The 26,073-nt window shown below is 37.0% G+C and overlaps 1 protein-coding gene across 1 annotated transcript in view; it reads right to left on the reverse strand.

The window, feature by feature from the left end:
• ENTREP2 (endosomal transmembrane epsin interactor 2) overlaps positions 1-26,073 on the reverse strand; it is a 512,187-nt gene that overhangs the window by 119,359 nt on the left and 366,755 nt on the right. The window contains exon 3 of the mRNA XM_077122379.1: positions 16,482-16,592. Within this exon, the coding sequence (XP_076978494.1) occupies positions 16,482-16,592 (111 nt within the window). The remainder of the gene's footprint in view (positions 1-16,481; positions 16,593-26,073) is intronic.

Consider the following 26,073-nt stretch of genomic DNA (forward strand, 5'->3'; position numbering starts at 1 on the left):
CAAAATAAGTCTGAAAAAGTAAAAGGGATTAATAAAATAAAAGTGTAGTCAATGAAACAAAAACACAAAAAACAATAATCTGAATAAATAAAAATACAAGCGCTTCTTTGGGAGAAAACTATAAAAGAAAATAATCTTCAAGACAATGGAGATAAAAACAATTCAATGTAAGAGAAGACATAACCAACTGAGACATTATTTTTTCATGTAAAAACTTTACTGAGACATAATTCACACACCACACTGTTCATCCATTTAAACTGTGCAATTCAAAAAGAAATCCTGGCCTATCAACAGCCACCTTCATTTCCCCCATCTTTTCCTTTCTTAGGGAACCACTCTCCTAATTTCTGTCTCCATAGATCTGATAAGAGGTTATTTGTAAAATTATAAAACAATGTTACCTGTAGCTTTATAAGTTAGGAAAGCTAGGTGAAATAGACAATTTCTAGAAAAGCATCTATTAACAAAATCACCCAAGAAAGAAAATATAACTAACCTACTGACCGTGGTGAAAAAATTAAAAGGCATCCAGGTCAACTCCCTCCAATACAATAAATTCAGATTATTTCCTAGATAATTTAAACAGTTCTAGAGCCAGGTCAAACTACCATGCTCTCAGTTTCATTCCATGAAGTAAGCCTAATTCAGAGACTAAAACTGGACGAGGATAGCATCAAAAAGTAATAAACTGTAGGCCAACCCCCTTGATGAATTTATATGCAAAAGTTTTAAATAAAACATTAGCAAAATGAATACAGCATTAATATGTACACTTTTAAAACACTGGGACGAGAATGGACCATTTCTGTAATGCAAAGGTGGTTCTGCATGAGGAACTCAAAGCAAATCACTCATTAATACACTGATAGGAGAAAGGTATATGCTCATCTCCAAAGATGAGGAGATAATGATAAAATTCACACACATTCTTGACTGAAATAGAATCTTAGAAACCCAGGATAGGAGAAAATGCCTTTAGGTCAATTACGGTAGCTATCAGAAGCTACCAGCAAACATCATGCTGAATGGTGACCCAGCAGTAGCAACCCCAGGACATTCAGGAATAAAATAAGGGGATAAAATTTTACCTCTACTACTCAACTTGTTCATTAAGCCCAGGCCTGGGCTGATCCAGATTAGCCTGGAAAAATGACCAGCAAGTCTTCTCATATGAAGGTTTACTTGACACTGCACAGTTGAGAAGAATGTGGAATGTTGTATCTGCCACTTGGCTGGGTGGAGCTTCACTTGGATTTAGGGAGCTCTGCGGTGACATGTAAGCCTGAGCCTCTGACAATAAAGACTTTATAGAAACAAATGGTGGAAAACTGAGGCAGTGTGTCACGGTAGCCCTGTGCCAATCTTGTCTGTGATGGGTGATGAGCACGCGAAGCTTCTGGGCTGGCTCTGCTGTGAATTCTACCCTGTGTCCTGTGAGTTCACTAAATGGTCAGATAAGAAGTCTATTACTGGGGCAAGATGGCAGCATAATGAGGTGTTGAATTTAGTGTGTCCCCCAGAGCAGCTCATAAATAGCCAGGAATGATACAGAACAACTGCTGAGAGAACGTAAGTGAATGGACATGCAGCGTACACCAGTCTGGACCAGGTGGAACAGCTGAGACCCCACACAGAACTGTAAGTCCCCCAAGCTGTGGAGGCTGGTGCCCCCTCCCCCATGGGCACCACAATCTGACTCCCCTAGGGGAAAGGAAGCAGACTTTACTAGCAGCAAGAGCTTAGCTCAATCAAGCTCCAACTGAAGAATTAATGAACAAATTCTGACTAGTGAAAACAGGCCCCCAGCACAGATAAACCTAGAATAAGCACTAAAGAAACTAGGAGTTTTTGCCCTGGTAGAGAAGGGGCAGGGCTGACAGAAACAACAACAACAACAACAAACACACACATACACAACAGGCTTTTTGACTTGTACAGGACAAAATATTGGAAGAGGACTAGACACCAAGAAGGGGGCACACAGAGGCTGGAGATACATGGAGCCATGTACGAATTTAAGCTCTTGATTGACAAACCCTATGAGCAGGAGTCTGGCTCTGAAAAGGGTTTTTTTCTTTTTCTTTTTCTTTTAACTCCTTAACAGCTTACTAGATAAAACTGGAAGCACTCTCAGGCTCCAGCACTGCCCCAGGCAAGGGTGGAACTAAGTTTGTCTGAGAGACAAAGTAACTAGTCAGGTGACAGGAATTATTGCCTAAAGGGTGCATCTTCCCCAAGAGAAAGGGGGAGGGACTGAGCTCAAGTGGAATTCCTCCATCAAAAAATTCAAGCCCCAGGGACCATAAAACTGAAAGTTAAAGCCATCACAGTACCTTACCTCTTTCTCAACCACGCCTCCAGCAGGGAGAGTCTGCTGAAATTAAAGGCCCCAAATCATTTGAAGCTGGTGGGAAGCCGCAGGCAGACAAGCACCACATACTGGGCAGAATAGGAAAAGCTGTGTCTAGACACCTCATAGGAAAGTCTGACAACATGCTGGGTCTCACCCTCAAGGAAAACTGATGATGGCTACTCTTTCCTCCGGAGACATGGGCGTTCTAGTCTGGGAAAAATATGACTGGGGACTATAACACCTGAGGAGACCCTCCTCAAAAAAAGAAAAAAAAAAAAAAAAAAGGTTCAAAAGGCAGGACAAGAAACAGAAATTTGGATCAGTTGAACATAACCTATGCTAGAGGTCTAGAATAAGTTGAACTGAATGTCAAAGAACAGATAGAGAACAAAGCCACCCAGCAAGAAAATCCTAAATAAGAGAGTGAAAACAACATCCAGAATAAACTAATTAAGGAAATCGAATGCCTAGACACCAGCAAAAAGTAATGAGTTAGAGTAGGAAAATTGAAGATATAACCCAGCTAAAGGAGCAAACCAATGCTTCAAATGAGATACAGGAGTTGAAACAACTAATTCAGGATGTTTGAAGAGATATGGAAAATCTCACCAAAAATCAAATCAATGACTTGAGGGAGGCTATAAAGAAGAGATTAAGCAAACATAAAGAAGAACTCCAAAGTTTAAAAAAACAATGAACAACCAATATTGACTCGAGAAGAAATAGACGACTTCAACAAACCAATCACAAGTAAAGAAACTGAATCAGTCATTAAGAAGCTCCCCAAAAAAGAAAAGTCCAGGACCAGATAGATAGCTTCACATGTGAATTCTACCAAACATTCAAGAAACAATTAGTGTCAATCCTGCTCAAATTCTTCAAAAAAATTGAAGTGGAGGGAAAGCTACCTAACTACTCTATTCATCACCCTCATACCAAAGCCAGACAAAGATATTACAAAAAAAAAAAAAAAAAAACTACAGACCAATCGCTCTTATGAATATAGATGCAAAAATCCTCAGCAAAATTCTCGCAAATCAAATCCAACAGCATATTAAAAGAATTATACACCATGACCAAATAGGACTCATCCCAGGTATGCAAGACTGGTTCAATATAAGAAAATCAAATAATGTAATACACCATATCAACAAATCAAAGTAGAAAAGCAACATGATCATCTCAATTGATGCAGAAAAGGCATTTGACAAAATTCAACATCCTTTCCTGTTGAAAACACTTCAAAGGATAGGAATAGAAGGGAACTTCCTCCACATGATAAAGGGAATATATGAAAAATCCACAGCTAACATCATCCTCAGTGGGGAAAAACTGAAAACTTTCCCCCTAAGATCAGGAACAAGACAAGGATGTCCACTATCGCCATTGTTATTCAACATTGTGTTGGAAGTTCTAGCCAGAGCAATTAGACAAGACAAAGAAATAGAAGGCATCAAAATTGGAAAGGAAGAAGTAAAACTTTCACTGTTTGCAGATGTTATGATACAATATGTTGAAAACGCCAAAAAATCCATAGCAAAACTACCTGAGCTAACAAATAAGTACAGCAAAGTGGCAGGTTACAAGATCAAAACTCAAAAATCTGTAGTGTTTCTATACACTAATAATGAACAATCTGAGGGGTAAATCATGAAAAAAATGCCATTTACAATTGCAACCAAAAAAATAAAATATTTAGAAATAAATTTAACTAAAGAAACAAAAGACCTATACAGAGAAAACTATAAAAAATTGTTAAAAGAAATCACAGAAGACCTAAATAAATGGAAGGGCATACCAAGTTCATGGATGGGAAGACTAAATCTAAATATAGTTAAGATGTCAATTCTACCTAAATTCATTTACAGATTCAATACAATACCAATTAAAATCCCCAAAACTTACTTTTCAGAAATAGAAAAACCAATAACCAATAGCTATAAGACAGAATAAAGTTATGAAGTATGTAACATCGTGGATGGACCTTGAGGATATTATGCTGAGTGAGATTAGCCAGAAACAAAAGGTCAAATACTATATGGTCTCACTGTTATGAACTAACATTAATGAATGAACTTGGAGAATTTTGGTTAAGAACAGAGACCATCAGGAGATAGAAATAGGGTAGATGTTGGGTAATTGGAGCTAAAGGGTTACAGATTGCACAACAGGACTTATTGTAAAAGTTCAGAAATGGATAGCACAATACTACCTAACAGTAATACGATAATGTTAGTACACTGAATGAAGCTGAATGTGAGACTGATAGAGGGAGGATGGCTGGGGGCACAAATGAATTCAGAAGCAAAGGTAGATGATAAAGACTGAGATGGCATAATCTGGGAATGCCTAGAGTGTACAATAATAGTGACTACATGTATAAATTAAAAAATGCTTTTGCATGAAGAATAAAAAAAGGCATAGACTGGCAGAATGGATTAAAAAACAGGACCCATCCATATGCTATCTACAAGAGACTCATTTTAGACCCAAGGAGAAAAATAGGTTGAAAGTGAAAGGTTGAGAAAAGTTATTGCATGCAAACAATCAGAAAAGAGCAGGAATAGCTATGCTAGTATCCAACAAATTAGATTTCAAATGCAAAACAATTAAAAGATAAAAAGAAGGATACTATGTATTAATAAAATAAACAATTTAACAAGAAGACATAACAATCATAAATATTTATGCACCAAGCCAGAGTGCTGCAAAATACATGAAGCAAAGACTGACAATGCTGAAGGAAGAAGTAGACACTTCTACTATAATAGTTGGAGACCTCAATTCCCCACTCTCATCAATGGGCAGAACATCTAGACAGAGGATCAATAAAGAAAGATTTTGAATAATATGATAAATGAATTAGACTTAACATTTATAGAACATTACACCCCACAAGAGCAAGATACACATTTTTCTCAAGTACCCATGGATCATTCTCAAGGATAAACCACATGCTGGGTCACAATGCAAGTCTTAATAAATTTTTAAAAAATTGAAATCCTACAAAACACTTTCTCGGATAATAATGGAATGAAGTTGGAAATCAATAACAGGCAGAGGGCCAGAAAATTCACAAAAATATGGAGGCTAAACAGTACACTCCTAATCATCCAGTAGGTCAAGGAAGAAATTACAAGAGAAATCAGTAAATATCTCAAGGCAAATGAAAAGGAAAACACAACATATCAAAATTTATGGGACGCAGCAAAGGCAGTTCTGAAAGGGAAATATATTGCCTTAAATGCCTGTGTTAGAAAAAAAGGAAGAGGAAAAATTGAGGAACTAATTGATCACTTGGAAGAACTTGAGAAAGAACAGCAAACTAACTCCAAAGCACAAAAGGAAAGAATGAAGATTAGAGCAGAAAAAAAATGAAATTGAAAGCATGAAAACAATCAAGAAAATCAACAAAACCAGAAGTTGATTCTTTGAGAAAATAAAATTGATGGACTCTTAGCCAGATTGATTTTAAAAAAAAGAGAGAGAGGATGCAAAAAAAAAAAAAATCAGATATGGAAGAGGGAACATAATCACTGACCCTGCAGAAATAAAGAAGGTAGTGAGAGGATATCATGAGCAGCTATATGCTAACAAAATAGACAATGTAGATGAAGTGGACAACTTCCTTAAAGGCATAAGCAACCTACATTGACTTGAGAAGAAATAGATGACCTCAACAAACCAATCACAGTAAAGAGATTGAATCAGTCATCAAGCAGCTCCCAAAAAAGAAAAGTCCAGAATCAGATGCCTTCACATTTAAATTCTACCAAGCATTCAAGAAAAAATTACTACCAATCCTTTCCAAATCTTCAAAAAATTTGAAGAGGAGAGAAAGCTAGCTCACTTATTCTATGAAGCCTATATCATCCTAATACCAAAGCCAAACAAAGATGCTACAAGAAAAGAAAATTACAGACCAATCTCTTTAATGAATATAGGTGCAAAAATCCTTAACAAAATACTTGCAAACTGAATCCAGCAACATATTAAAAAAATTACACATCATGACCAAGTGGGATTTATTCCACATATGTAAGGCTGACTTAACCTAAGAAAATCAGTTAATACACCATATCAACAAATCGAAGCAGAAAAACCACATGATCATCTTGATTGATACAGAAAAGGATTTAATCAAGAATCCTTTCTTGATTAAAACACTTAAAAGGATAGGATAGAAGGGAACTTTCTCAACATGATAAAAGGAATATATGAAAAACCCACAGCTAACATCATCCTCAATGGGAAAAGACTGAAACCTTTCCCTCTAAGAGGAGGAACAAGTCAAGGATGCCCACTGTCACCACTGTTAGCCAAAATTGTGCTGGAAATTCTAGCCAGAGGAATCAGACAAGAAAAAGAAATAAAAGGCATCCAAATTGTAAAGGAAGGAATAAAACTCTCACTGTTTGCAGATGATATGATGCTATATGTCAAAAATCCTGAAAAATCTACAACAAAGCTTCTAGAGCTGATAAATGAGTACAACAAAGTGGCAGGGTACAAGATCAACACTCAAAAACCTAGTGTTTCTATACACCAGTGATGAGCAATCTGAGGAGGAAATCAGGAAAAAAATCCATTTATAGTAGAAATCAAAAAATAAAATATTTATGAATAAATTTAACTAAAGATATAAAAGACCTATACACAGAAAACTATAAGAACTTGCTAAAAGAAATCATGGAAGACCTAAATAAATGGAAGGGCAGACTGTGATCATGAATTAGAAGACTAAATATAATTAAGATGTCAATTCTACCCAAATTGACTTATATATTCAATGCAATACCAATGCAATCTACTTTCTTTGCAGAAATAGAAACACAAATAACAAAATTTATTTGGAAAGGCAGGGTGTCCCAAATAGCTAAAAATATCTTGAGAAAGAAAAATGAGGTGGGAAGTATCACACTACCTGACTTTAAGTGTGGGGACAAGAATGGACATTTGCACATTGGTGTTTACAGTGGCAATGTTCCAGATCACAATGTATGGAGATGCCTAAGGGTATATAATAACTGAAGAATAGAGGGGGAACGATGGTATATACATACAATGGACTACTGAACAGCAGCAGGAAGGAATGAAGTTGTGAGGCATGCAACTAGGTGAATGAAACTTAAGGACTGTATGTTGAATAAAATGTCAGAAACAAAAAGACAAATATTATCATGCCTCAATCATATGGACTAACCATAATATAAAAACTCAGTGAACTGAACACGAGGGCATGAATTATCAGGTTGGGCCTAATATAAAAGGTCCTAGATTGTAAGTTCTTAGAGCAGTCATACATATTCAGGAGTTGTAACTGTTATTTCTAAATTCTGAGATACTGAGCTGTTTGTATATAATCTTGTTGTTCCCAGAAACTTTGGGTATTTGTGTGACAACTGAAACTCAGAGTTAGAGCTCTGTAGCTATGAGAGTCAGCAAATACCCCTTACAGGAACTGCTTAAAAGTTGAAAAAGGGATCAGACTTTGAGCAGAGAGATGAAGAACACTGATCTTGCTAGGACTAAGGTAGATCAGAATACAGAATAAAGGATGATAACACCCATATTTTAAAACTTCAACTTCTGTGTGAGACCAAGGGGAGAGTTGTTTCTTTGGGGCAAAATTTATATTTTCAGTAGCGCATTACCTAATTTAACTTGTATGTTCTGTTTAGTTTAACACCATTAAAAGTACAGGGAATCTTGAATAGGGCATGAGATTTTGTTTGTTTGTCCAATTAGTGTGATGTCCTGACATATCTCAGAGTATTTGGGCAGTGAATAAAGAATTTGCAAAGTCCCCTTGGGAGAATGGGGAGAAAGAAGGAAATATTCAACCTCCCCATTTGGAGAATTTCCAATATTCTCAAAAGCAGTGGGGACAACCAAATCAGTAGGTTGAGCCCTCAATCTTGGGGTTTACCCCTATGAAACTTGTTCCTGCAAAGGACAGGCTAAGCCTACTTAAAATTATGCATAAAAGCTACCCCAAGAGAATCTCTTTTGTTGCTCAGATGTGGCCTCTCTCTCTCTAAGCCAACTTGGCAGGTGAACTCACTATCCTACCCCTGTACATGGAACATGACTCCCAGGGGTATAAATTTCCCTGGCAATATGAGACAGAACTCCCAGGATGAGCCAGGACCTAGCATCATGGGGTTGAGGAAGCCTTCTTGACTAAAAGGGGGAAGAGAGAAAAGAGACAAAATAAAGTTTCAATGACTGAGAGATTTCAGACTGTCTAGAGATCAACCTGGAGGTTATTCTTATGCATTATATAGATATCCCTTTTTAATTTATGGTGAATTGGAATGGCTGGAGGGAAGTACCAGAAATTGTTGAGCTGTGTTCTAGTAGCCTTGATTCTTGAAGACAATTGAATAAAGATATAACTTTTACAATGTGATTGTGTGATTGTGAAAACCTTGTGTCTGATGCTCCTTCATCCAGCATATGGGAGATGAGTGAAAAATATGATTAAAAAATAAAATAAATTGGGTAGATGGAAATACTAGTGGTCAATGGGAGGGAAGGGTAAGGGCTATGGGATGTATGAGTTGTTTTGTGTTTCTTTTTTTATTTCTTTTCTGGAGTGATGTAAATGTTCTAAAAAATGATCATGTTGATGAATACACAACTATGTGATGATATTGTGAGCCACTGACTGTACACCACATATGGACTCTGTGTGTGAAGATTTGTCAATAAGAAAAGTTATTGCATCGCTGGGTTCTGAACATCTACTTCAACCTGTAACAAACAATGTAAAAAGGCAAGAAAAGGGCAGTGTGACAGCAGCTCAGTGGCAGAGTTCTCGCCTACCAGGCCAGAGACCCGGGTTTGATTCCCGGTACCTACCCATGAAAAAAAAAAAAAGAAAAAGAAAGAAAAAAATGCATGCACTATAAATATCTACAGTGAACAGAAAGTGCTCCTCTTTCGTACATTAAAAAAATGTTTTATTGTGGTAATGTACATACAACTCAAAATTTACCATTTTAACCACTTTCAAGTGTACAGTTCAGTGGTATTAATTACATTTACAACATTGTGTTACCATCCCTACTGTCCATTACCCAAACTTTTTCATCCCTTACAAGAGCAACTTTGCACCCGGTAAGAAATAATAACTCCCCATTCTCCTCACCCTCACGTTCACAGATGTGTACCTAGAAAACCAAAAGATACATTGGAAACCTCTTAGATCTAACAGAAAATTCAACATGCAAAACATTAAAAAGTCAACAGCATTTCAACTTCTGTGAAGATGAAGTACTGCACTTTTCCCTACTCTTCTTGCCAAGTACAATGAAAACCCGTGAATACTATAGATAAGAGGGCTCTTAAAAGTGTAGAGATGAAGGCAGTAGGGCTAAAGACCTCAGGACAGAATAGACACATGGTGGGGAGTTCCCTGAGTTCTCTTTTTGCCTCATATACCCCAGATTTGTAGCTGAAAAAGCCAGCAACCTGGAAACACCAACAAGCACAGATAAAATAAAGCCTTGATGAGTCCTGCTCTTTATCACCAAAGGACCAGGAAGGAGACAGCTTAGCAAAACAAAAAATTTTTTGACAATAACTGCTGCACTCTAGATAAACCCACAGAAAAATCACAGAGTTCCCACTTCTACCCCTGCCAGCATTATTGTAACAGTGAGAATTAGAGAAGCACTAATTGTTAAATAAAGTAAAGCATTGACATTATATGGACTATAATGCAGGAGTTAAAAGGAATAAACTAGATCTGAGGGTAAGTTCGCATACAGAAACTTCCATAAGGGTATAACCAACTTTGGGGGTTTGAAAACAACTTTTTACACTTCTGGATTTTGGGGTTTTTATAATGGATACACGGCTTCAGTATTTGAAACGTTCAGATAATTAAAACACACATTTCTGGAAAAAATTATCAAGGAAGGAAAATTAATATAAAATTTTAAAAAAGAACAGATGAAAGGAGCAAGAACTTAATACTACCATAAACCCTTCTAAGACAATTCAATGCATTCATACAAATAAACCTGGAAGGGCCAAAACCATGAAAATACAATGCAATGAATACAAAACAATAAAAAGAAATTAATAGTATATATATAGTATTATATATATAGACAATATATATATATATATATATATATAATAGTATATATATATATATATAGTCAAGAGTGGTCCAACAGCTGAGTAAGAAACAGAAAAACAGCTGGAAAAATGACATCAACTAACTACTCTATAAGATAGTTCTTGGCCCAGAGAATTTCACATCTGAATGCTAATACCCCTTAAGGAACAGAAAATTCCTTGGATTGGAATTTCCCAACGAATTATTAAGAAATTATTATAATCCTGAAACAAAATGTGGAGACTAAAAAAGAAAAATGAAAACTATAGATTAATTACACTTATGAATACAGATGAAAAATTATAATTAAAACATCAGCAGATAGAATCTAGTAATATTTTAAAAGACTGCCTATGGAAACTTCATTCTAATTATGTTCCAGGTAGTTTAATCCTGGGAATCTATTAATACAGTCCCTCATACCAATGGACCAAGATAAACCTACACTTTTAACAGATGTAAAAAAAAATCTGTCTGATAAAATTTAACCTCTGTTTTACTTTTTTAAAAGATTCCTAGTAAAATATGAATAGAATTTTATCATCTTAACATAACAAAAATAATTTTCCCAAACCATCGCTTAGCATCAAGCTTGACGGTAAATCATTAAGTCTTCTAATTAAACTGAACAACAAGAAGTGGATGATGAAATGCCATTGTCTACGCTATTTTGGTAATTTGAGCCAAAACAACTAGACAAAACATCAAAACAAGATGCAAAAATACCAGGTGGAAAGAGATAACAGTATAATATTTTTTTTCTGACAAACGAACTGTAGTTGAAGATGAGAGTTCAACTGCATATACAGTTAAATACAAATAATTTAAAAATTACTAAAGGTGTTCACCCACCAGAGCAGCAAAATATTTTAAATATCTAAAAATAAACTTAAAAAGAAATACATAAAGTCCATATGTATATTAAAATATACAAAAGTATAATGATGTTCATAACATGAACACCAGCTCAATTAAAATTTAAATATTAAAAACTAAAACAAAACACTAAATAATAAAAATAAAATACTAAAAATAAGTGGGAAAATTATTTACAAACTTGTAGTGAGAAAATGTTTTCTAAGCAAAACTCATAATCCAGAACGATAAGAGTAAAAACATATAAGGGATTAAAAACAATCTGAATACATAAAATTTGCATATAGAAAAAATCCAATTTAAAAATCAAAAGATGAGTAACAAACTATGAAAAAATATATATGTGCAACACACACGACAAATGGCAGGGTGCCTTAATACAGGAAATGCACTTGCAAATCAATTGAAAAACAACAACCTAATAGTAAAACAGGCTACCAAAATAAAGAGGCAGTTAGAGAAGGAAACATAAGGAACTTATAAACAAATGAAAAGAGGTTGAAATTCACTCTTAATTAAAGGAATGCAAATTATCTAGTAAGGTCTGACTATTTGGCTAGGATGGCAAACTAAAAAAAGTTATGATGACACACAAAAGTTTGCTTGCATCCAGGTAATCAGGAACAGTCATAAACTGTTGTCTGAAGTGAGAAATTGTGCTCCATCCCTATTGAAGACAATTTAGGAATAGCATTCTAAATTTAAAGTGCACTCCCACACTTTTGACAGCAAGGATGCTCTTAGCAATTCCTTCTCTTGATCTAGTTACATATTCCTCTTTGTCACCACTCCATCCTCAGCACCTTGGTCAGTTCCCAGCAGCAGCTAAGGCCATTCAATTACTTGAGTGATGAATGTGCACAAAAGGTAATCTTCTCGGCCATGTTGTTTTAGAGAAAAAAACTAGAAACGTCCCTGACCCATCCTTCTCTAAGGGGTGGTTAAATAAATGATCACACATCATCCAGTGGGAAACTCTGCTGCTCACTATTTAACAGCCAGGAAAATCTCCAAATGCTCTCAGTAGAAATTTCGCCAAACTACATGGTTGAGTGTCAAAAGCAATGTGAATAATGATGTGTAGTGTAGATCCCCATGTGTGTAAAACAGATTTCTACCCAAAAATATGCACAGAAAATGTCTGGAAAGGTACAAAAACAAACCAACAAAATTATTAACAGTAGTTACTTCTGGAAGGGGGTTGCTAACAGTCTAGAGTAGAAGAAAGATTTACGTTTGTTTATATATGTTCTTTATGCAGAGAAAACTAGTTAATCTTTAATTATGCAGAAGAAAAAGACACAAACACTTACATGCAGAGATATGGAAATATACTAGGCATACTAAAGAAAACCACACTGCATTGAAGAGCTTAAAAAACAAGTTGGATAAACCAGCACACACTAATGGGAAGACACAGTATTAAGATGTCAATTCTTCCCCCCCAAAATCCATAAATTTAGTGTGATTGCAATTTAAATCTCCAATCAATTCCTTTTGAATTTTGACCAAAAAAAAATTTTTAGCTCACCTGGAAGACTATCATTAAGGTTAGGCATGAACATTTGAAAGAAATAGATCAAAGGCTCAGATGGAGGTGGGGTAACTGGAGTTGCACCACCAATTATAAAAATGTATTATAAAGTTACAGAAATCGAGGTGGTATTGTCCTGGAATAGGAACAAACAGACACAGGCAAGGGACAGAATGAAAAGTCCAGCAATAGACAAATGCCTTAAGTATCTGTGTGTATGTGTATGCATATCATTATAATGCTGATAGTGCAGATGCTGGCTGTTTTTTGAGCACCCAACATATACTTCCTGCCTGCCTTTACCTCCCAACCCTTCCTAAGATCACCTAGTTTCACATTCAGGAACTACATCTTGAATCCCATAGGATACAGTCAGGTGGGACATCAAATGCTTCCTCCCTGAACTCTGACTCTTGAGCAGAGGGCCAAAGACATTAAGAACCACTAGTAGTGTTCACTCCTGCAAATCTTTACCCAGGAGAGTTCAGGGTTCCTGCTGCAGGACCTCACCAGGGTCACATTTCTGGGCACACAGACACTTCCTTGGAGCCAACCAGTTTCCAAACCTAATCTCTGGCCCCACCATCCTTCTAATGAATGGCCTTTGATTTTGTCAGTCTTGTAGCTTGCTGCCAAAGGACCCTTAATGATTCAAGAAGCATTTTAAAGCAGCAGGGAAATGCTAAGCTACTTGGGAAATTATTTTAGGTAAACTAGTTAACCATTTGGGAAGAGTCAAATTCATCAAATAACAGCTAGATCAAAGAGTTAACTGTAAAAATTAAAAGCAAACCATAGCCAGGAAAATTCCTGGGAAACATAACCTTGGGAAGGAGAAGTTCTTTTCAAGTATGACTGTAAGGTAAAACTACAAAGGAAAACATTGATAGATGGAAGACACAAAAATTAAAGTTTTCTATGTCAAAAATTAAAATTAAAAGGAAAATCACAATTCAGAAAACACATTTACAATATATAAACCCATGTATTCAAACCCATATTACATAAAGAGCTTAACAAATCAGTACGATAAATACTTAAATATAAAAATGGATCCAGGCCATAGACAGACAATTCACAGAAGAAGAAATACAATTAGTGCATATGTATGCAACTGTAAATGAATCAAAAAGTCAAACTTACTAACATTAAAAGAAATTCAAATTAAAACAATGATGTCATTTTATACCTTTCAAATTAGCATGAATTAAAAAGAGTAATAATTTTCGGTGGTGGCAAGAATGTAGGAAGAAGGGCATTCTCATGGATTGGGATAATAAACTGGTAAACTCTTCTGAAAGACAACACGTCAACATGAATCAAACACTCTAAAGATATTGTTACATTCTGATCAAATAATTTCACTTTAACGAAATGTAAAGAGAATGTGCATAAGGATAATAATGGCTAACTTCATAATTACGAACAGGAGTTTTATTCAATTAAAAAGCTATTTTAATACATACAGGACAGTCACTCAAAATTGTAAAAAATATTTTAAAATATGGATTAATGTTCATTATCAAATAAAAAGCAAATTACAAAGCAGAATCAAGAGCACAGCATATTTAAATATATATGTAAACATATACACACGAACACCACAGACAAACACACAGACACATACATATGCACAGAAAATACCATTAAGGATATAGCATATTAGGTTACAGATTATGAGTATGTTTCAGTTTTTTTAATTTTCTACAGTAAATATATCATTTTTATAATAAAATAATATGTGTGTTAAAATTATATCTTATTGAATACCTTATGAAGAACTTAGGTCAGGTATTAATGTCGACATTTAACAGGAAAGGGAAGTAAAGTTGAGAGAGAAGGTAACTTGTCCTAAGTCATATAATTCATAGGGCATGAAGCCATGGCTTGGTTTGTTGACCCCAAATCCAGGACTCTTTTTATGATATGCATTATCCCTAAACAATTGCGCATATAGGTCTGTAGCTCTGAAATCACTGACCTTGTATGAGCCAGAGCAAAGAAAAGCCCAGGATCAAGCTCTAATGTCTGAAAAATACTGATGATTCTATGGTTATCATCTAACTAAACAGATGTATTGAGGGCACATGTGTGCACATCTGTGGGTATATAATGTTCTTCAGTTTCTTTTGTGGTATTGAAGCAGGGAATGAATAGGGGAAAACAAATCTACCTTTCTTATTCTTTCAAGCAGCATAGATGTGGGGTAGAGGGGTTGAGATTCTGGCCAGGAGGACTCAGCCTCTCAGAACTGGCTCCTGTGCATGGGCTTTCTCTTCAATCTGGACAACCAGGCTCTGTCATTTCCCCTTAGCCCAATCAATCTGTTTCCCACATTTAAGGTCTTGCATTGGAAAATGGGGAACAGAAAAAAAGTGGTGAATCCTTTCTGGGTTTCCAGATTGTTTCATATTCACAGAACCTAGTATTTAAGAATGAAGAGGCTGACCAAGTTATGGATGCAATATGGCAAGTCGCCATTTCTGATGGTGATGGGGATTCAGGCTGGGCCAATTCCTAGTCATCATGGAAAAGACTTTACTATACTGAGAAAACTTCTGCGTTCTTGATATTAGGCATGAAATCTGATCAGCGTTGCCTAGAGTATACTGAACAAGGAATGACAAGGGTTAAATTCTAACAAGCCATTTTTGGAACTCAGTAGGTCCTTCAGCATTGAAACCGTGCCAATTTACACTACCTCTGCAGCAGTGGTAAATAAAGAGAAGAGAGCAGAAGGCTTCTCAATAGCAGCCCCCTTGAATCTACATGACATGGCTACAAGAAGAGGAGGCATGGCCCAGATGCAGAAAAGCATCAGGCAATTCAGTGTAGCTACTAACTTCTCAGAAACTGTAGCTACAGGCAGAGCCACAATGGCACATGGCTCCATAACATAGCCCTGTGCAGTCTTGGAGATAAGGAGACAAATGCCCATGTTCCCCATACTCAGCCACCGTGGTCAGAACAGGAGTCAAACTATACCCACACCTGAATGCAACCGGACATACTTCAACTCTTGTCCCAGCCAGACCTGTGTATTGCAGGACCATGACCTGTGTCATCTTGGAATACTAGTTCTAGCCAACAAACTGTTTGTTGACCTTCTCCAATGTACACAGCACACTGTCTACAATTTTTTTTAATATAATAGAAAATTCTCTTTCTAATTGAAAAATGAGAACTATATTGTTTGGATGCACTCATTAGGAAGGTTATATTTAAATTAGCACTGAAATTTGACTTATAAACTTGAATTTTAAAAATTCAATGCCAATAAAATTTCAGTGCATAAAAATGCTAAATTATAATAGCTGCTAATGACAATTATTACAGAACAGAACTATGCTGTAACCCTTTGATTTATACTAATTATTAGTAACTGATTTATAAGTAGACAAGCTATAATTTGGAGAAACTTTAGAAATGAATCAACTTAAATTCTTTAAACAATTAGAAAACATCAGGATTAATGGAAAGATTACATGAAAACCCAAGGATACAATAAAATTATTTTTTAAATTGCTCTCATGAAAAATCAGAACCTTTGACCTTTACCAAAAGATTTGCATTTCATTACTCACCAACTGGCAGCCTTCTAAGGAGTTTACCAGCTGAGCATTCTGACAGGAGAGAATTGAACCAGCCAAATTCAGCATTACACAGACTGCAGAAAGCAGCATGAAAAAGGTTATCTGGAAACAAATCAAACAATAAACTGATTATTCACTGGCAGAGGCTCGAAGGAAAAATGTGATGGCTTTAAAAAGACATTCAACTCTCTGAAATAATTCATTCCATTGGGAACGTTTATATTTTTAAAGGGAAGGGCTAAGTTATTTCTCAAAATTACAAATTCATAAATATATTAAAACAAGTAGGAAAAGTAAAGTCTCCGAACTCATGGCATGGTACCAAGATTTTATGTGAAATCCATTACAATTGAATATTTTAAAGGTTGCACTTGAAAATACTATGCATTATGCAGTCTTCTTAATGTAAAGGACCAAGGTATAAATTGTTAAAGGAAATCCAGTGAAAGAAGTATATTTATTAGAAGGCTTTTAAGTATGATTTTAATTTTTTTATTATGGAAAAATTCAAACATATGCAAAACTAGAGAAAATAGATAATGAGGCCCCATTGTACCCATTTCCCAGCCTCAACAATTAATTAATTCATGGCCAATTGTATTTCCTTTATATTCTTTCCCCTCTAGGTTATTTTGCAGCAAATATCATACCTTATATAATTTCAACCTTAAATATTTCAGTGTGTATTTCTAAAATAATAGAACTCTTCTAAAAATCATAACCAAAATACTGTCATCACATCTATACTAGTAATTCATTATCATCAAATACTCAGAGTTCACATTTCCCTAATTGTCTCAAATTTTATTCACAGTCTGTATGAATCGGGTTACACAGGATACAAAGAAGAGTCATATAGGTCAATTGGCTGTTATGAATCTTAAAAAGCTTTTAAGCTATGGGTTAACACTTCTATTTTTTCTCCCTTCCTTGAAATTTGTTGAAGTAATCCATTCATTCATCTTGTAGAGTTTCCTACAGCCTGAATTTCACTGACTGTATCCTCCTGTCACTTCAAATGTGTTTCCTGTCACTTCCAATGTGTATTTCTCGTAACTGGGTGATCAGATGTATAGGTTTGATCAAATTCAGATTAATGCATTCAATAATTTATTAAACCAGGTCCCTGTTGATGGGCATTTGGGCTGTTTTCAGTACTTTGCTATTTCATATAAACAGCACTCTAATAAACAGCCTGGTCTATATATCTTTTCATGTTTGCCAGGATGATTTTGGGATATATTCTTAGAAGTGAGATTGCTGTATCAAAGAATAATTGTATGTTTACTTTTGCTAGACACTGCCAAATTTTCCACCATTGGAGTGGTACCGCTTTTCATTTCTACCAGCAATATGTGAGAGTGAGAGTCTTACATTCTCTGTAAATGCCTGGAAAAAAAATGTTTTGACTAAATGATATAACTGTTTTATTGATTACCATTTTCTACCATACATGCATCTCCCCCAAATGTAGCAAAATGTATTTTTCCTTAAAAATGCACAGGGAGAATAGAAAACAAAAGAGAATATTTTGTTCATTTCAGAAATACTGCAAGTTCATAATGTAAGTAATATTTCAGGAACAGTTTTAGTAGCTATGGATTCTTATATGTAGGAAGGTTAGGCTGCACAGAAAGGGTCAGCCTTAATTTTTATTATCAGGATTCACAAGGGTACCACAATCTTTAAAATGTTATATATATTTATAAACCGCTCTGCATGGGTTCAGAGTGGAGTTTTCAGAAAGAAAAGTGTCATGACCTTGTTTACATAAAAAAAGCATCTTAAAATCTGATTGCGCCTAACCCTCCTAGAATTCTCAGCAACATCTATGTTGCTAATCAGTCCATATATTCCAAAACACTTGTTTTCTTAGCTTCTGTGTAGGTTTGCTCTCCTAATGTCTTCTCTAATATTTTTTGTGCACTTAATGTGAGCCGACACCATTCTGGGAGCTGGGTTACAGCACTTAGCCAGATAGGGATCCCTCTTTCATGGAACTCATGTTCTAGAGGAGGGACCCTGATAACAAAGAAGGCAGCATATAAACAAAGAAGAAAAAACATCAGATGTGGCATGCTGGAGTGTGACTGGCATGCTACTTTGGATCAGGTATGTATAGACGGAATCCCTGAGGAAGTGACATTAAGGCTGAGCCGTGTATGGCAAAAAGGACCCGGCCAGGTGAAGATCTGAGTATTCCAGGAATAAGGGCCAGAAGAAGGAAAAGCCTTACAGAGGGAAAGAATTGGGCTGGCTTGAGCAGCTCACCTCCACCTCCCTGGCTGCTTGTGTTCAGTCTTCTGGGCATGCATATTCTCTTCTCTTGCCCATACCCTGAAAGTTGTGCTTCCTGAGTTCTGTTTTACTGATTAACCTGAACCTTCCTATTGACCCAGAAGAGCCAGGTTACAAACAACCTTGACATCTTAGCCCCTTAACACAACAGAAGCTTTATTTTCTCACTGTGCTCTATCATGATCATTGAGGAACCCAAACCTAAAGGGCCTCCAATCTTGATGGCAGGGGAAAGGAGACATGTACCTAAAGCACTGGCTGTTCAAATTTCTGCCCAGAAATGCCATGCCACTTCCACTTACATTTTGTTGGCCCAAATCAGTCACATGGCCTTGCTTAACTTCAACAGTGTTGGGAAGTACAATCCCACGTGTCTAGAATTGAATATGCAGCACAAAATAGTGGGGAACAGCCCAAGTATATCCAAGTCCATACTTCTAGTTGCCAGATGTCCAGTGTATTCCCCTTCCCATGCACCAACTTCTTTCCAATATAACTACCTCCTCCCTATGGGAGTTACACCCAAGTACCATCCAGCTAATATCCAGCTCAAGGTCTGGGCTCTCCAGGTGATGTCCACACACTAGACTTTAGACTTGTCAACAGTCCAGTACCAGCTCCTCATGGTGCAGAAACCTAAGACCTAAGAAGGAAAGTTACCTCCCTACCTCTGAACCTCCCCCAACCCCTACATACAATGGTGGAACAGAAAGGAGGTAACCACAAGAAACACCACCATACAGAAGGAAAAGAATGGGTAAGTTACAGCCATCAATCTTCCACAGCAACTCAGAAATCCTATGGGCAGAGGGTTCTGGGACACTTCACCTCGGGGTGGGGTGGGGGGGGGGGGGTAGGTGCCATGACCAGGCCCAGATTCTGTGTTTGGGGAGTGGTTCCCCTTTCTATGATTCTCCTTGATCCTTGATGCTGTCTTGGGGATTCTACCTTTTCTAGTACCTCCTGGGCCGTGTGTGCAGTCGCTACAGCCTAATGAAAGGAGGGGATCTAAGGGTTGTTTTAAGCCCAAAATACATTTTTTTTAAGGTCAGGTCAAGCTTTCTTTGGCAGTTTAAATCTTTAAAAGCAATTTCATTCCAGAAGTCCCATATGCCAGGAGCCATATCTGCACATGTTTTCTAGGGATGAATCTTACATTTGCTACATTTATTTTCTCCCTTCATGTTTTTTGTTCTCTTTCCCTACTTAATTGTGCACATTGGGCATGTCTTGCATTTGGTGGAAGAGCTATATTCTAACTCTTTCCTCCAAGCTATCTCGCCCTTTTAAAAATACTTACTGGGCATCCAATCCTTAGGTTAAACCTTTAGCCTAAATTCCTTAATCCGTTCAGATCGTTTGACAATGGAAGTGGCAACTACACCCTCCATTTGATCTTTGCCCCAAGAATATGGTTTACTTGGCTTTTATCTTCTCTCAGTTTTATTTTTCACCAATTAGAGGGTCAAGAAACAGTTGTGTCTTCCAACCTTGCATCTCAATAAAATTCCTGAATTCTCTCTATTCATCTTCATTCCTGAATCCAAATCGGTCAAATATCGTCTGAGCTCATCTCTTTCCTGTAAATTTTGCAGCCACAGCTACCAATATTTAGACCCCAATGTCCTGTTTTCTAACCTGTCCCTTAGAGGTACAAGTTCATTAGGTGTAAGATCTTCTTTAAGTTACTGAAGGAAGCACTTTTACCAAATGCTTTGCCATTATATAACATAAGTTACTGTTTTTCAAACTTCCAGGGTCAGTTTCCTCACGCCTGCTAACCACTCATTAAGCCAACACCATACCTAAGTTTTTTGTTTCTGTTATGGTAGCACCCCAATTTTATAGATACCAACTTCTGGATCATTTAAGATAGGGTAGTTTACAAATAACTACAAAAATCCTAGTGGCCTAACACAACAGAAGTTTACTTTTTTGCTCGTTATATGATCAAAGCAGGTCAAGTGGATTTTGCCCCTGGATTACTCAGGCACCCAAGCTGATGGATGCTTCTACAACCATCCCAGCTATGAAACTTAAAGCTCCTGCCTGGGGATGTCACTCACCATTTCTGTTCACATTTCATTGGTTAAAAAAGTCATAAAGTCACATCTAATATACAAGGGGTTCTGGAAGCGCCACCTTACCAAACACCCAAGGTACCTGAGCATTTGTGAATATTCCCTGATGCCCACAGCACCTCTTCACTCTTTTTAGTCTATGAATTTGCTCTGCATGATCTTATTTAGTCCCATGAAATACGTCACCATTTATGCTGATGACTCCCACTTCCATGTCTCTTCTAATGCTATATGGATTCAGCATTTATATGCCTCAGAGGCTTCTCCCACTCACTCATAGAAAATCAAATTCAGCACCATTTTCCTAAAATGCTCTCCAGCTCAGTATGTGGCACCAAAATCTTCCTAACTTCCCACTTCAGGGGCTCCTGCTCCCTCACCCAGCCACTTCTAGTAAGTCAGAAAGTCCTGAGATTTCTATGTGTGAAATATCTGTTCGTCCTTGTTCTAGTTTGCTAGCTGCCGGAATGCAACACACCAGAGATGGATTGGCTTTTAATAAAAGGGGATTTATTTCGTTAGTTCTTCAGAGGAAAGGCAGCTAACTTTCCACTGAGGTTCTTTCTTACGTGGAAGGCACATGATGGTCTCTGCTGGTCTTCTCTCCAGGCCCCTGGGTTCCAACAACTTTCCCCGGGGTGACTTCTTTCTGCATCTCCAAAGGCCTGGGCTGAGCTGCTAGTGCTGAGATGAGGAATGCTGAGCTGCTTAGGCTGTGCTACATTGCGCTCTCTCATTTAAGCACCAGCCAATTAAGTCAAACATCACTCATTGCAGCAGACACGCCTCCTAGCCGACTGCAGATGTAAATCAGCAACAGATGAGGTTCACATACCGTTGGCTTATGTCCACAGCAATGGTATGCTCACCTGGTATGCTCATACCGCAAGACTAGGTATGGGCATCTGGCAAAGTTGATAACTGAATCTAACTAACACAGTCCTCATTAACACTGCTCTATAATTATAACCACTATTCATTTCCTCCATGGATGGTGTGGTGGTGTAGAGCTGTATGTACCATAGTAAAACATGTTCTTAAACTTAATCCATTCCTCCAGGTATGAACCAGTTGTAAGTAGGGCCTCTTGATGAGGTCACTTCAGTTAAGGTATGGCCCAATTCAATCAGAATGAGTCTTAATACTACTATTGGAGTCCTCTGTAGGCAGAATGAAATTCAGACAGAAAGAGGGAATGCCACAAAAAGTAAGAACTGAAGGTCAATGGAACCTGGAAGAGAAGGAAAGGGCCAGGAGAGGTTGCCATGTGCATTGCCATGAGACAGAGGAGCCAAGGACCAAAGAACAGCTCCAGAATGCAAGTCTTTGGAAAGAAAGTATTGCCTTTATAAGGCCTTGATATGTACTTTTCCCCAGCCTCAAAACTGTGATCTAATAATTTCCCATTGTTTGAGCCAACCCATGACATGGTCTTTGTTTGAACAGCCTAGAAAACAAAAACAGATGGCTATTCTTTATTTCCCCTGCCTCCAGCCTTGATTCCCTCTAGGACCAAAGTTATCTTACTAAAGTGAAAACCTAACTTTTAAAAACAAGGATCTTTGTTTCACTCACTAATGACCCCAAGATCCTAGATAGGCACTACCTATATATTGGTTAAATGAATGAATGAATCAAGAATGAATGATGTCACTCCACTGCTTAAAATCCTTGAATAGCTTCTGCTTGCCTTAGAATAAAGTTAAACCCCCTAGCATGGCTTCCCAAGGCCTGAAACAGCTTGAGCTGGTGTCTGCCTATTTCTTCACCTGTCTTCAGCTGTTCCTGCTATACCCTCTCTTCTCCAACCTTAATGAGTATCTTTTCATTCCTGGAATTCCTCAAATTTCTGTTCACGCTTTTTACTCAAAACAAGCTGCTTTACCCTCTGTTTCTTTTCTTGATTCAGTCACACTCATCCTTACGCTATCAGCTGCCATAGACCTTCTACTGAGAAGCCTTCACTGACCTCTGTGGATGAGCTTGGCCTCTCTGTAATAGAAGCAGAGACCCAGGCCTTTCTCAACTATGACTATATTCCTAATGTCTGTATATAAGGGCTGCTAAAAATTGCTGAGCAAATACTAGAAAGGTAATGGTAAGTAAAACATAATCAGCGGCTATATTATGAGAAAAAGGGAAATAAATGTCTGGAAGGAGGCAAAGAGAAGGGGAAAAAAATAAATCACTGAAGCTCAGCTGAATACATCACCAAACACTTAATGAACATAAATGCAAAGCAGAGGATAAACTTACTAAATGCCAACTAGTATTATTACTTAAGTAATGACAACTGCAACATCATTCATTAAGTCATTCAGCATATTTTGCGCATCTACCAGGAGCTGGATATTGCAAAAAGTATTGTGGATACCAAAATGGACAGATGCAAACCGTCCTTTCTGGTCAATGTCTAGTAAAAATATCCAAACACTACTTCTCAGACAGCCTATAGTCTGCTCTTTTTTTTTTTATGGCATGACTTTGACGTGGGAAAGATCTCAGGTCAGATGAACCTTTTGTCTTCCCCTTTACAACTTCAGAGATCAACACTGCTGCAGTGGCTTTCCCAGACACATTAACAAGTGCTAGCACAGACCCAAATTAGTTTTTAGACATCGATATCAAGATCTACTTTTCTTAGGAGATTCTAGTCTAGTTTCTAAAACTCTCCCCAGTCCAATATCTAGCAAATTATTTTTATGCCTAGGAATTTATCAATCAGTGCCTGCTGTCTCCACAAACTCTAATAAATAGTTCTTTATCTTCTATATGAGGCCAAGAGACAATGACAATTTGTTTCTTTAAAAAAGAATGCTTAAAATGAGAATCCAAATTGCCAAATTTGGATAAGGCAATTTCAAGGTTCATAGGGTATGTAAGCCTGCTCTTTTCCAGTGGGGAAAAAAGTCACAAAAAGCATAAAATGAGATAACTGCCAGGAAAGAAATGCAGCACAGGCATTCTGTCATTCTGTATGGTAATACACAAGTTGTTTTTTCCTTTTAGGGTTCAGCTTCAGGTCATCATTAGAAATTAGCTGCATTTTGAGTCTTAAAGCTGTGCCATGATAGTAATGTGTATGTTATGTCTTCATACTATACAACAGTTAAAGCTTTTCAAATCTGCTTCTTCCCAGAAGCAACAAATAAAACATATGCTAATGATCCCCTAACATTTATATAAGCCCATCTAATGGTTTGACAATGCATAATTAGCACACAGATTCTGAGCATCCAGGAACTTAAGAGTTTCTTAAGGCTGAATAACCACAACAAGGCTCCAAAATTACCAATTTAGTATTTCTTTTATTTAAATAAATGGAAAGGAAAGAATTAAAAATCCCATTTTCTTGTCATGTAGACATAACAACAGGATTCTTCCAACACTGAAATTTCTCTATGTAGTTCACCAAATAAATGACTAAATTTTAATTATATGTGTAAAATAAAGCTATGTGCTAATTTAAACCAAGAGTTCATATTATATTAAAAACACCCTGACTGAATATCATCTTTCATTTAATTCAATGGAGAAACAAGGAAATCTTACGTGTGTTATTCCTGAGTGGAACAATTGATCACTGGAGGTTAAATAGCTGGTGTGCAAAGCCACATTTTGTCAATAAATATTAAAATTTACCATTAAAATGCAAATCGACAATTAGTACCTATTATTATGGAAAATAGAAAAGTATTATCAAATGTAAGGACACTCAACAGTCCTATCAAGCAGACAACATCCTGGAAGATGATGGAGTAGGCATTCCAATCCAGTTCAATTCTAAAACCAAAGAACACATTAGACAATTCAAATAGAGTCGAGAGGCTACTCTGGAGTCATTCTTACACAAGCTTCAGTTAAACATTGCTACCTATCATAACTTGCCAAGCCCTAATCTAAACCATTCCAGCCAATCCTAAAGAATACCGAGGGTGTTATATAAGATTCTACAAAGGTTCCATGTACTAGGGTAACATTCCCGAAACCTACAACCTTCAGATGGATCCCTGGACCACATAAGTCCTGAAATGCACTAGGGCCGGTCTCTCCAGGTCATCAACTAGTTCCATCCCCCTATCCCATAGTATCAACAGCCCCTTCCAACACAAAAGAGTAAGAATGGCATAACCCAAATACTTCTAGAGAGTGGGAGAAATACCAAAGGTGATGGTGGAGTTAAACAGAGAAAGTAGAGTTTAACAAATGAGTATGACCGCTGAATCATTATATTGTTATTTCTTTTAGTCTCCAATATCTTAGAGCAGCTAAGAAGTAAAAACTTAAAATTGTGGAATCCTAAGCCATATCAAATTCTGAAATCTGGTCTACAACAGATGTGCTTTGAAATTTATTGCTGATTTGTATATATGTTATTTTTTCATAAAAAAAGGAAAAAAATTTCTTCTAGCCTCCAGTGTTTTGGAGCAGCTAGAAAGAAAAATCTGAAGTCATGGAATGGTAACCTATAACAAACTCTGAAATCTGTTCTGTAACTACTTGTTGAAGTGTACTTTGAAAATCATTGCTTTTTCTTTGTATATATGTTATATTTAACAATAAGAAATGTTTAAAAAAAAAAAAAAAGACACACCACGTAAAAAGTTCCCCATAATATGGAACTTACTAACAGGAGACAGCTTTTTCCTGACAGCAGTTGGTCAGGAAATGGAAATCAGTGATCCAAAAAAAATAAGAGGAAAGAGAGTGCCTTAGAAAGCAGAGCCTCAGGAGACCTGGCCACAAAGAAGTCTTAGCTGAGTCTTGTGAAAGTTGATTACCAACAGTGATTAGGCTCAATGACCTTCAATATCTGTGCTCTGGTCATACAGACTGCTGTGTGCTCAAGGCCCCATCCTTTTCCCTAACGGACGGGGTTTCTGACCCCAGAGCTACCACACCAGGCATAGGTCCTCCCACTTAAATAACTGTTGAGTTGGCAAGAACTGTTTGAATCAGCTATTTCAGAACTCTGGAATCCCAGTCCAACACATAGCATTGAGGGCAGAACTTGATGAAGAGAGAAGCTGGTAGGAAATTGTCAGTTCACTTGTTGAGCATAGAGATAATTGGAACAGAGAGTCAATGATCAGACAGAACAAGGAATATAGTCATTGCAAAAATAGTTTGCAAAAGTCCCTAAACAAATGGACAACTGCAACCCTCAACAAGCCATCTCAGGAATTCCTGGGCAGGGGGTACAA

The sequence above is a fragment of the Tamandua tetradactyla genome, chromosome 12, assembly GCF_023851605.1.
Source record: "Tamandua tetradactyla isolate mTamTet1 chromosome 12, mTamTet1.pri, whole genome shotgun sequence".
Taxonomy (NCBI): domain Eukaryota; kingdom Metazoa; phylum Chordata; class Mammalia; order Pilosa; family Myrmecophagidae; genus Tamandua; species Tamandua tetradactyla.